Genomic DNA, 11,798 nt, shown 5'->3' with positions numbered 1-11,798 from the left:
TGGAGGAGCCTCCTCTCCGCAAAGGCCCGGGCTCTGCACGGCGCCGACAGCACAGGAGCACCGGGTGTTGCCTGCGCTGCCCTCCGCAGCCGGGAGCCCGCGGTGGGGCTGAAGGTTGCTGTCCCAGGGCTGCGGCACCCGGCCCTGTGCGGGTGAGTGGATGGGGGGGTCTCACTGCAGTCCTGCTGTCCCCCTGTGCTGTGCGGGTGCTTCTGGACTCCGCTGCCCGGTTCGTGGAGTGGGATTGAGAACGGGCTTGTCCTGGGCTTTGCACGGGGCAGGGGAAGCTCCGTGCTGCGGGGACCAGGCCCTTGGCGTTTGCAGTTCCTGCTTGATGCCGCTGTTCATGTGCCTGCTCTCCCTGCTCTGGGAACCTCCAGCCCGCGGTAGGTGAGGTCAGGGCTGGCTGCACATTGTGAGTGTGCGGCGGATGCGTGGAGGGCTGCAGGTGCTGGGAAGAGCCAGAGCAGGGTGGTCGCTGGTCCTGCCCGGGGTGACCCCTGCTCCGTGCTGCTCCAGCACTTCCCGGGGCAGGGTCCTGCCTGTCCTGGTTCCTCCTGTGCGTTAGAGAAGGACAGGCAGGGTTTAGGGCTGTTGTGCTTCCACGGGACAGGCTGTGGCCGGGCTCTGCTGCAGGAGGGGCTGCAGTGTGCAGCCTGGGTTGGAGTCTGGCTTGGAGCCTTCATAGGATGGGGTGGGAGGGTGAAAGCTGGTTCAGTGGAGAGTGCTGGGGCTGCCCGGGCTGAGCCTCCTCCCTTCCGACACGGAGGTCAGGCCCCAGTCCTTGTGGTTGGGGAGCCCTCGAGGCCATCTCTTCCCTAAGGATGGGCTGGGAGTCAGGCGATGCTCCGGCCCAGACCGCAGCTGGCGTCTCTCCCCCTGGGTTACCGCACATCCCTTCCCTCCTCCACCCTCTGGCACGGAGATAAGACCTTGGTCCATTGTATCTGCGCTGGGGGTGGTTTTAGGACACCTCGAAAATAATAGCCTGGCTTGGCCCATGCTTGGGAGGCTGTTGTCTTGTCAGAATAGCTTAGCAATGTGTGTGACCTCAGGGGAGAGCGCCGGCTCCAGCTCTTGGGTTCTCTTCCCAACAGCCCCTCAGAACTGCCTCTCATTACTGCTGGCAGCCACAGACCCTGTCCCAGCCTGAGCGGTGCTGTCTGCAGGGCTCTCCCTGGCTCTGAACCCCCCTTTGCAGAGTGGCTGTTGCCCCATCCCGGCCCTGCTGGCAGGGGAGCAGGACCCGAGCTGGTTGGGTCCATAAAAGGCAGCAGGTGTTGCCTGGTGTGGTGACAAAGCCCAAACCTGTTGGTGATTCAGGCAGCTCCGCCTGTGACGTGGGCTCGGCGCAGGAGGCTGAGTGCAGGAATGCTGCTGGAAAGGGGCTGGGTTTACCGGCTCTCGACCAAAGTCCTCGGCTTCCCCAAGGTGGCCACAACCTTCTCCGTGCTGCGTGTCATGGAGAGGCTGCTGGGGGGAAGTGGTGCTTGGAGCCAGTTCTTGTCTGGAAACTCCCAGCAGCAGCAGCAGGGCCGTGAGTCCCTCTGGCTCCTGCCTCTCTTGTGCTTGTTGGGAATCCGCCTCCTTCCATCCGGGAAGGCCAGTGCTGTGCTGCTGGAGCTGCCTCAGCACCGGGGTGCCTGCCCCCAGCTCGCCCTGGCTCCTGCGCGCTGCACACAGGGTCTGCCCTGAGGAGCAGCTCCCGTTCTGTTCCCGTGTGAGCTCAGCCTGCTGTGGGCTCGGGTGGGAGTGGGTCCTTGTCCCCCTGCAGTGCTGTTCCCGTCCCCAGTTCCCAGGGAGGAAGTGGGGGCTTCTGCTTCCTTGTGTGACCCACAGGAAAGCCGGCCCTGTGGTGCGGAGGGGCAGAGGAGGTGGCTGCGGGGTGTGGGGCAATCCAGTGACTCAGGAGCATGAGCTGCCAGGCGTGGTGCTGGGATGGGTGAACCCTGAACCGGGGCTGCCCCCCCCACCCCGCTGTTCCCAGCCCAGAGCAGCAGGTTGGAGGCGGCAGTGGGATGCCTGGAGCGCATGGGCCTTGGCCAAGGTGGGGAGGACTCCTGGCTCCCCCATCTCTGCCCATGGACGTGAGCTGCCCTGCAGGAGGGCAGTGACAAGCAGTGTGTGCCCTGGAGCTTGTCCCCAGCCTGTGGGTGCACTGTGACTGGGACTGTGCTGCAGAGCTTGCACCCACTGCAGAGGTGCTTGTGCCAGTGCGGGTGGGGGACCTGGACCAGGCTGGTGTCCCATTTTGGCAGCTCATTGCCCACGTGTTGGTGCTGGTGGAAGGATTGCTTTTGTGTCACCAGAGCCTTGGTGTCTTGGGGTGGCTCTGGGGCTGTGGAGGTGCTGCTTCGGTACTCATACGGGCATGGGTGCACAGGCTGGGTGCACCACACAGCAGAGCAGGCTCGGTGGGGTGATGGTCCAGGCCAGGGGCCACTGGCTTTCCAGGACAGATAGGGAAGGGACATGAGCCCAGGGAGTAAATCCCCTTGTACTCCTAGGTTGAGAGCATTGGGGCTGCTCAGTCTGGAGAGGAGAAGCTGTGTGGAGACCTCAGAGCAGTTTCCAGGGTCTGAAGGGGGCTACAAGGATGCTGGAGAGGGAGGGACTCTTCGTCAGGGGCTGGAGTGATAGGGTAAAGGGGAATGGGTTCAAACTGAAACAGGAGATTTAGGTATAAGGCAGAAGCCCTTCCCTGTGAGGGTGCTGAGGCGCTGGCACAGGGTGCCCAGAGAAGCTGTGGCTGCCCCATCCCTGGCAGTGCTCAGGGCCAGGTTGGACACAGGGGCTTGGAGCAAGCTGTTCCAGGGGAAGGGGTCCCTGCCCTGGCAGGGGTTGGAGCTGGAGGAGCTTCAAGTTCCCTTCCAACTGAAGCCATTCCATGATTCTCCGGCCTGGCCGAGGTGTTGCTGTCCTGGGAGGGCCAGCCAGGCATGTGCAGCTCCGGGGTGCTGGGGGATGTCCCCTCTGCAGCAGGCTGAGCTGGGTGGCTCTGATGGCAGCAGGGGCAGGACCTGCTCCCGCTCCTTCATCCCAGCCCCGGCTCCGTGGGGCGTTGGCCCCAGTTCCAGCGAACGCTGCTCAAAGTTCACGGGCTTCCTGCTGCGGGCACGGGGAGCCTGGGGGCAGCGGGAGCCCTGCCTGGGCCGCGTCCCACAGGGGCCAAGAGGAGCTGCTCTCCCCTCACCTCGCTGGGTAGGGCAGCGCAGCGCGTACCTGGGGCTGGGGGCTCCTCCCGGCAGCGAGGTGGGATCTGGGGCAGCCCAGGAGCTCTGGGGAGCTGGGCCCACACGGACTGGAGGGAGGAAGGCGCCTGCTGGCCCCGGTCTTGGCTGGTGCCTGGGCTGGGCTTTCCCAGGGGGAGCTCCCCCATCCCGGCGCTGCCCCCCCATGCTCCGGGTCCCTCCTGCCCGGGAGGCGCTGGAGCGGGGCCGCGGTGGGAGGGAGCGCGTGGAACTGCAAGGACGGGTTTTCCGAGTGGGAAGGGCAGGGAAGGGCAGGACAGGGTGGGCTGGGCCGGGCCGCGCCGCGCTCGCTCCGCTGGCAGGGCCCTTGCCCGGTGCCGGGGCGCATTCCTGGGGCGTGTTGGAGCTCGCCGAGCTGCCGGCGCTGCCGGGCTCCAGTGCGGGCACCGGGATGTGTCAGCGCTGCGCTGCGCACCGGGCTCTGCTGGGAGCAGGGGCAGCCCCGGTGCCTGCGGCAGGGACCCTGCGCGGTTGGGGGGAGCTGCTCCAGCCCTGTGCTCTGCTGCTCCTCTTCTCTGGCTTCCGTGCAGGAGGGAGCTCCTGCAGCTCCCCTCGAGTACACTGGGGTGGCACCTATGAAACCTGCTCCCCCTTCGGCTCTGCCTGTCTCCAGCAGCTGCCACTTCCCCTCTCCATTCCCCTTCCGTAGTGAGGGCAGCTGGGCAAGGAGGGGTGGATGGGCCTGAGGAGCAAAGCTGTGGCAGCAGCCTTGGTCCAGGAGGGGGTTTGTGGCTGTGCGTCCCAGGAATGCCCCCATCCTGCCTCCGGGAGCCTTGGGAACACCGCAGTGGCTCAGGTGTGTGTTTGTGCTGCTTGGCTGGGGGAGTTGTGCAGGTGAGCAGCTGAGGGGTGCGAGGGGAGCCTGGCTGGGCAGCGCATGCTCACCTCCAGCCTTGGTGAGCAGATGTGCTGGGCATAGGCTGTTGGTGCCCCTACAGATAGCTGGGGCACAGTGGGCACATCCGTGTCCTGGGGCTGGAAAACAGCACCTTTCAGCCTCTGCTCCTAGGATGCTCCCAGCGCTGGGCATGAACGTGATAGCACAGATGAGGAGCCGACCTGTGTGTTCCCCAGAGGCAGGGCGCTTCCAGCAAGCAGGCTGGGGGTCTGGTCTCCTGGGTGCACTGTGCTGGCCTGGCTGGGGCCGGGCTGATGGTGCCCGTGCCCGGTGATCCCAGCCTGGTTCCAGGGTGTCTGCGTGCGGGCTGGGGGTTGTGGGGAGAGGCCCTTGGCAGGACGTCGTGTTTAGAAGCTTACAGGAAAGGGAAGTCACGATGTCACCTCCTGTCTGACCAGGAAACGCAGGTTTCCTTCCCTTCAGCTGGGGCAGGAGCCTGGGAAGCCACCTCTCAGGGAACAGCAGCCATATGTGGCACCAGCGGGCAGTCGGGGCAGGGCTCTGGGGTAGGGTGAAGTCCTGCTGGCCCCTGAGCAGCGGCCTGGCCTGCTTGTCCCTTGCTCTGCTCTTCCTGAGCCCTGGCTTGTGCCAGCCTGTGCGTGGCCATGGGCACTGCAGGGTCTTGGAGCACCGTGCTGGGACTTGGCCGTTACCCTGTGGGGCAGCAGCCCCTGCACCACCCCAGCTGTGATTCAGTGCCTGGCTCTTGCCTTTATGCTTCTCCAGTGGCTTTTCCTTCCCCACCAGGGCTCCGGCCTGTCCGCTGGTAGGGAGAAGGCACCTGAGGAGGTCACCTCAGTGGGTGCTGTGCTGGGGGGGTCCAGCTGCTGCTGCCTCTGCCTGGCTGCCTGCACCCCAGCAATGCCCCCCCGGCTGCTCCTGCACCCAGTGCTTTGTGGCTCCTTGGTGGCTTGAGTGTCCTTGCAGGGCAGGCGGATGGATGGTGCCAGGTGCTCTCTGGATGAGCCCAGGGGTGCAGTTCCCACTGTGCTCCCAGTCCCGTGCTGCTGTGCACTGGTCGGGACTGGGTGCCGGGGCCTAGAATGGCTGCAGGTGTTGGGAGAGGAAAGGAACTCAAGTGCCTTTCCTGGGAAGAAGGATATAGAGGCTGCAGTGAGGGCTGTTCCAGGGAAAGGGACCCAAATCCAGGTGCTTATTTGCGCTGGCACCGGGTCCTGCAGCTCTGCCTCCTGGGTTCTGCTGGCAGGGGCTGTGCAGGGTGGATGCCTGCTGTGAATGCTTGTGCCCGTGGCCCAGGGGAGGACGGCTTCCCTTAATCCTGCTGGGAATGTGGGGCCAGACGTGAGCTCTTGAAGAGCTAAATCTGCCCCTGGGACAGGGTGCCAGCACGGGGGTGCCAGAGCGGCCTCACCACATCTGCCCTGCCCTTGTCCCCGCACTGCTGCGTCTCCCGTTTCATGGAAGGGACTTTGCTCCCTGGGCCCTGCCGGCACAGCCCTTATCTGCGCAGAGCCCGGCTCGTGTTTGCTTTTGCCGCGGGAGTGAAGCAGCTGAGTGGGAAAGTTCAGCCTGGGGTGGGTTTGGGGAGAGCTGGGTGCGGGGCAGGCTGAGTCCGAGGGCTCCATCACAACCCGGGTGCCAGCAGAGCCCTGCGGCCGCGGGGACCGCTCCCGTCCCCATCGCGGTGGCTGCTGCACCTGGGGAGCTGCCCTGGATCCCCCCGCTCACCTGGGGCCCCCCGGGGCCGCCGGGGTGAAGCCGGACCCGCTGCCTGTCGGAGCGTGGCCTGCCCCGGGAATGCTCTGGCCCCGTTCCCGGAATCCGGCGCTGGGTGTTTGTTTGCTGCTGCGCCCCCGAGGTCTGGTGCTACCGTGACAGGAAACGGGAACGCCGGGGGGAGGGAGGCAGGCGGCCGGCTGGGGATGTGCCTCTGAAATCCCTTTGTCCCTGCCGAGCGCTCAGCTGCGAATTCCCACCGAGCACAGAGAGCCGCCTTTGTGCTGCCGAGCGCTCGGCATGGGAATGCGCGGGGCCCGGGGTGCGAGCTGCGGGGCTGGGTGCTGGGGACCCGGCCTCGCTGCTGGCCGGGGTAGGGGCACCCACGCAGCGGTTCCCAGCGGGAGTGGGGGTTTTGGGGCGACCTGGGGCAGCGGGATGCTGCTGGCAGGGGAGTTCTGGCCCTGTGGCCAACCTGTTCGGGGCTGCGGGTGCACAGTCTCTGCCTGGACCCCTGCGGCTCGGCTGCCTTCATACCGGGGGTGGGGGAGCTCAGCTTCTCCCCACAAGTGCTGCTGCGAGCTCCGTGGGGCCGGTGCGGCGGCCGGCGCAGGGGATGGCAGCTCTCCTGCCCAGCCCGGGGGGAAGGATCTGGTCCGGTGCCGTGTCCCGGCTGCACTCAGCGGTGCCCCGAGCCCAGCGGGGTGCGGGTGGCGCAGGCCTGGCGCTGGGGCTGACCCCACGCTGCTGCTGTCTGCCGGTGACCTCGGGCAGGGCAGGGCAGGGCAGGGCAGGGATCCGCGCACTGTTTCACAACCCCCGGCTGTGTCCAGACCCATCCCGCGGACCCGACGGCTCTCGTTCGTTGCTCGGCCCCCGGTGCTGGGGGGATGATGCGCTCGCTGCTTCCCCCAGCCCGGGCCGCGCCCTGCCCTTATCTCTGCCTCTCCTTATCGCCGCGCTGGCTGCGGGCCCGCTCCCTCCCAGGCGCGGGGCCGTGTCGCTGCTTGCACCTCCGCGGCTCTGCTCTCTGCAGGGCGGTGTTCCCAGCGCGCTGGGGGCGGCAGGCGAGGCCGCCATCCGCTGCCGGTCCGACCAGTCGGGCGCGCTGGGCGGGGGCGAGCGCCTGCCGGCTCCGTGCCCGCTGCCGCTCCCGGCGCTGCGATGGGGCAGGCCGGAGCCCGAGGCCGTGTCTGACCCGCCCGCGGGAGCTGCCCTCGTCCGAAGGCCGGTGCTCCCCAGCCTGCCTGCGGCGAGAGGAGCGGCCGGGGCCTGGGCAGGACACGGGGGGGCTCCGGCGCCTGGCAGGGCTTGGGCAGAGCTGGCCAGGAGCTGGAGCAGGCTGACCTGCACGGCGGAAGGAGGGTCCCTGCCTGGGCTGCTGCTGCTCTGTGCCGGGCATGGGCCTGCCTCTGGGTGCTGGCAGAGAAACAGCCATGGCCCAAGCTCTCCATGGCCCACGCGGGGATGTGGGAGCTCCTGCCCCCCACCGCCAGGGGTGCCCTTCCCGTGGCTGAGGCCTGCGGTGCTCCCCTGAGCTGAACACTGGAGCAGACGGGGTGGGAGGAGCTGGTGCTCGTGGGCTCTCTGCCCAGCACCCGCTGTGCTTGGCTGGTGCTGGTGCTGGTGCTGGTGCTGGTGCTGGTGCTGGTGCTGGTGCTTGCCACCTCGGGCAGGCTGAGGGCTGATAGGTGAGCTGGACCCTGTGCTTAGGGGGGTGGAAGGATGCCAGAGATGCTGCCTCATTTATTGTTTAGCTAATTGAGACTGACCAGAAGTCCGTGGTGAATTATCAGGGCTGTGAACCTGTGCAGAGCAAGCAAGTGTAGTGCACTGCAAGCACTCGGGCGATTGCAGGCTTGAATTATTGATGGGGTTTCTGTTTTTCTCAGTGCATCATGATGGCAGCTGGAACCAGGAGCAGAATTTGTTGCTTCCTGTCTCTCTGGAGGCCGGGGTCTGGCGCTGAGAGCTGTCGATGGCTTTCGAGGGGCAGGCAGCTCCTGGCTCCCCTCTGAGCCCCAGTGTGGCAGGATGAGGGCAGCTGCTTGAGCAGCGCTGTCAGTTTTCTCGTGTAGGGGACGTGCTGGAGCAGGAGCAGGTTTTCAGGGCAGAGCAGGGCTGGAGCCGGTCCTCGGGCAGCCCCAGGCAGGGGCTGTGTGCTGGGGAGCTGCAGTGGGTGCTGCCTGCCAGGCCTCCTGCCTGTGTCTTACCTGCCAGGCCCTGGCCTTCTCCCTGCCTGGGTTGAGCTCTGTGGCTGATGGGGATGAGCTCCTGCTGCGGAGCCCTCCCAAGGCTCGAACCCATCCCCTGGCAGCCCTGGGTGCAGGTGGGCTCCATCCAGCTGGGCATGGCTGCGCCTGTGCCCTCGGGGTTGTTTCTCGAGGCCCAGGGTTTGCTCTGGGATCCCGCTGGGAAGCAGGCAGGGAGCTCTGGAAGAATGTGCCGTGTTAGGACTGCTCTCAGGGGTGAGCTCTGGGGGGCTTGGTTAGGTTTAGGGTGTTCTGGTGACTGCCAAGCCTTTACTCAAGCAGGAAGCTGAGAGATGAGGCAAGGCAGAGGGATTTGGGTGTGAACTTTCTGGGTAGCTGTGCTGGTCCCTGGGTGCCCTCGCCCCGATGGCCACCAGGGAAGTGCTCTGGTGCTTCTGCCCCGGGGCAGGCGCTGCTGGGGTGTGTTTTGTCTCCAGGCTTTGGCTTTGCCCTGGCCGGAGCCAGCTCTGCTATTCTTGGCTGCTGGGTTTTTAAGTGCCGGGTGTGTCAGCGAGTGCCTCTCTTGATGAAAAGGCAGCGACTGTCAGGGTCTGGCTTTGGAGAATGCTCTGTAGTTGTCTCTTCAGAGGCTGGGCAGGAAGGGGGGGGAATGGGCGCAGAGCGATCCCTGGAATGTCACCCTTGCGGGATCCGGAGTGCTTGGCTGCGGGCTCTCACAGGGGCCGCCTGGCCGGGGCTCTCCTGTTGCCCCCCTCCCTGCCTTGCTTTGCACATGAGCTCCGGGAGGCAGCGAGGGGCTGCGCCGTGCCCAGGGGTTCTGTGTGCCAGCCCGCAGCGGGGCCGGGGTGCTGCTGGCGGGCGGCTGCGGGCAGCGCCGGCTCCAGCTCTGGCCCTGGCACTGCCTCTCAGTAATTATGTCTTTAATCCCGGATCGATGGAGACCCGATGGCTGGGCCGAGTGCGGAGGGAGGAGGCGGTGCTGGTGGTGGCAGAGCCGGGGGAGCCCCCCTGGCCGCGGGTGCCCCCGTTCTGCTGCTCCGTGGTGGAGCCGTGCCCCTGCTCAGGTATGCAGGGACAGCGCCAGCCCTAATCCCGGGGTGACCCTGCGGTGCCTGCTCCTGAGCTGCTCCGTGTTGATGGCTTTGCAGAGCCATGGCCCCCTCCGGAGCCTGCCCTGAGGCCGAGGGCTCTCAAAACCCCCTTGGCTGCCTCCTCTCCCTGAGGCTTCCTGCTCTGGTCTGGGGGCTCAAAGGGGAAGGGGGTCCTCTGTGTGTCCCCACACATCCTCCTGCCTGGGCTGGAGGGGCCTTGGGGAGTGCAGGGGACAGGGAGAGCTGGTGGGCGAGGGACCTGTCCTGTTCCTTCCCCCTGCTGTTGTGTTTACTCCCAGTGGAAGGGACGGGAAGGAAACAGCCTCGGCTGCTCTGGCCCCTTATCTGGGGCCCATGAGGGCCCTGCAAGCTTCATTGTTAGTTCCACATTCTCCGGGCTGTGTTCCCAGGGGGATGTGAGAGGTGGGGACGTGGCGCTGGGGCTCTGTGGGGCAGCAGGGATCTGCTGGGGTTGCTGGCTCTGCTCTCTTCTGCCTTCCCACAGATACCAACCCTGCTGCTCTGCGCTTGCTGCTCACTGCTGAGGCTTCTTGCCAGCAAGTGAAGCCTGTTCAGGAGCGCAGGGGCGCAGCTAAATCTGCCCTTGAGGCCAGCGCGCTGGCTCCATCCTCGCGCACCCCCAGATCTGCCTCTTGTGCATAGAGATGGTCAGGGGCTGGCTGGGGAGGTGTTAGATGGGAGCACAGCTGCTCGGGCAGGGTCCTGTCGAGGGGGGTCTCTTCACAGCGGCTGCTCCTGTCTTTAAAAGGGCTCGGTGAATCACCATGAGCCAGGGGGCTCCAGCAGGATTCTGGGTGTTTGCAGCGGGGGGGGGGGTAGGACCACCCCTGAGCTGATGGAGAAGTCTGGGACGTTGCAAGGAGATGTCCCCTTGTCCTGTGGTTGAGGGCTGGCGCCGGTGGGTCCAGGCTGCCTCTGCCCAGCGCCTCCATGCAGAGCTGGGCCCTGCAGCCCTGCCCCGTGTCCATGCGGGTGATGGTGACCTGCAGTGGGTCCCAGGGGCCCCGGGTCTGTGCCTCTGCTTGGGGTGCTTTGGGTGGATGCCCACCAAAACCGAGCGTGTGACTCAAGGGTGAGAGTCGGATGCGTCAGCGCTGCTGTGGGAGGCACCAGGGCGCTCCTGAGCAGGATCCCCTGCAGAGCCACGGGGCAGGCGAGACCTCCAGCAGCAGGGTCAGAGCTGCCCCTGCATCTCCATACAAGGCTCGGGGAGCTGGGGCGCTGGGAAAGCCTCGGGGCGTACCTGTCGCGAGGGGGGAGGGGTGGAAAACCCGCGCAGGAGCCGGGAGTCGGAGTCGTGTCTGGGAACCTTCAGGAGCCTGCCTGGGCCCTGGGCCCGGAGTGGTGCCTGCTCCTCCGGGGTGCGGGCTGGGCAGCAAGGACCCCAGCCCGGCTGGGGCCGGGCACTGGGAGCTGGGGCCGAGCGCTGGGAGCTGGGGCCGGGCACTGGGAGCTGGGGCCGGGCGCTGGGAGCTGGGGCCGGGCACTGGGAGCTGGGGCCGGCCGGGGTCCATGTGCCGCGGCGCCATGGGCACACGTGGGCATGGGTGGGTGTTGGCGCTGGGCTCGCGGTGAGGGCAGTTGCAGGGTGCGGGTGCGCGGGTGCTCTCGCAAAGGGGCCCGGCCGTGGGGGTGCTGTGGGGCGCGGTCGGTGCCCGGGCTGCCTGCGGGGGGGGGGCGTTTCCAGAAGGGTTCTGTGCGGCCCCGCTCGTTCGGAGCCCCCGGCCGCGCACCGTGGGAAAGCAGCCGCGGGCGAGTCCCCGCACGCCTGCGCGGGCCCGGGCAGGCCTGAGGGCCCCGAGGGCCGGGCTGAGCCCGCCCGCCTGTGCCGCTGCCCCGGCGCTTCCGGGGGTGCTGCGGGACCCCCCCGGCTCCGGCCCCGGCTCCGTCCCCCAGCGCAGAGGAGCGGGAGGGAAGAGCCCGTTCCCGGCCGCTGCCTCCCCACCTCGGGTTGCGTTCACGGGTGTGATTCTGACCTCCTCCTGCTGTCCCTGCAGCTCTCTTCCCTCCTGCTTCCTCACTGGTGGCTGGGCTGTTCCTCCCATGACTCTCTGCGTCTAGACCCGGCTCTCCTGTGCCTTTGCAATCCCACCTGAGCTCCCTCCTCTGACAGGTCTGTATGGAATCATATTGCCTTTCTGTCAATGTGCTGATTGGGGTGTGCTGCTTCACTGCCCCGCCTGGGGAGGGGATCTGAGAGGGTCCAGCCCTAGATGTGTGGGCCGAGCACCTCCCTCAGGGTACCTGCAGCCTTGGGAACCCTGGTGAGAAGCTGGAGGGGGGGGGTTTGGCAGCCAAGGGGACTCATGGGGTCCTCTTTAGGGGGATCCTCTCCCACTTTGTCCCCTTTCCTGGGCAGGTAGAAGCTGTGTTGTGTATCTTGTATCACACTGGGGAAGAGGGAGCATGTAAGTGACAGCGTCTCCCTCCCTCCCTGCTGAGGTAATGGGACACGGGTCACTTCCCATTCCCCAGGAGCGTCCCCTGCTCTGCTCCAGGACCTGCCCTCCCCTCCCTGAGAGCAGCGGTTCTGTGAGGCCTGAGGAGGGCCCTTGTGGGAAGAGGGAACCTCCTCAGCGCAGAGCAGCTCTTCCGACCCTGGCTGCTTGCTGCGATGGGGGAGCCCTTTCTGACCCAGAGTGCCGCT

At 66.6% G+C, this 11,798-nt stretch overlaps 1 protein-coding gene across 1 annotated transcript; it reads right to left on the bottom strand.

Annotated features, from left to right (window-relative positions):
• Nucleotides 1–10,239: 10,239 nt before the first annotated feature.
• LOC133210723 (skin secretory protein xP2-like) lies at nucleotides 10,240–11,196 on the bottom strand. The gene has a single exon (XM_061350391.1). It carries the CDS (start codon nucleotides 11,194–11,196, stop codon nucleotides 10,240–10,242), a length of 957 nt encoding a protein of 318 aa, XP_061206375.1.
• Nucleotides 11,197–11,798: the final 602 nt, after the last annotated feature.

Source organism: Neopsephotus bourkii, unplaced genomic scaffold (assembly GCF_033783945.1).
Source record: "Neopsephotus bourkii isolate Nb327-2 ecotype Australia unplaced genomic scaffold, CSIRO-AGI_Nbou_v1 NB_491, whole genome shotgun sequence".
Lineage (NCBI taxonomy): Eukaryota > Metazoa > Chordata > Aves > Psittaciformes > Psittacidae > Neopsephotus > Neopsephotus bourkii.
The sequence above is the reverse complement of the archived record's forward strand: the minus strand, read 5'-3'. Positions and strand labels throughout refer to the sequence as shown.

Excerpts from the sequence above, each read along its gene's own strand:
- LOC133210723 (XM_061350391.1), bottom strand. The coding sequence starts at position 11,196 with ATGGGAGGAACAGCCCAGCCACCAGTGAGGAAGCAGGAGGGAAGAGAG.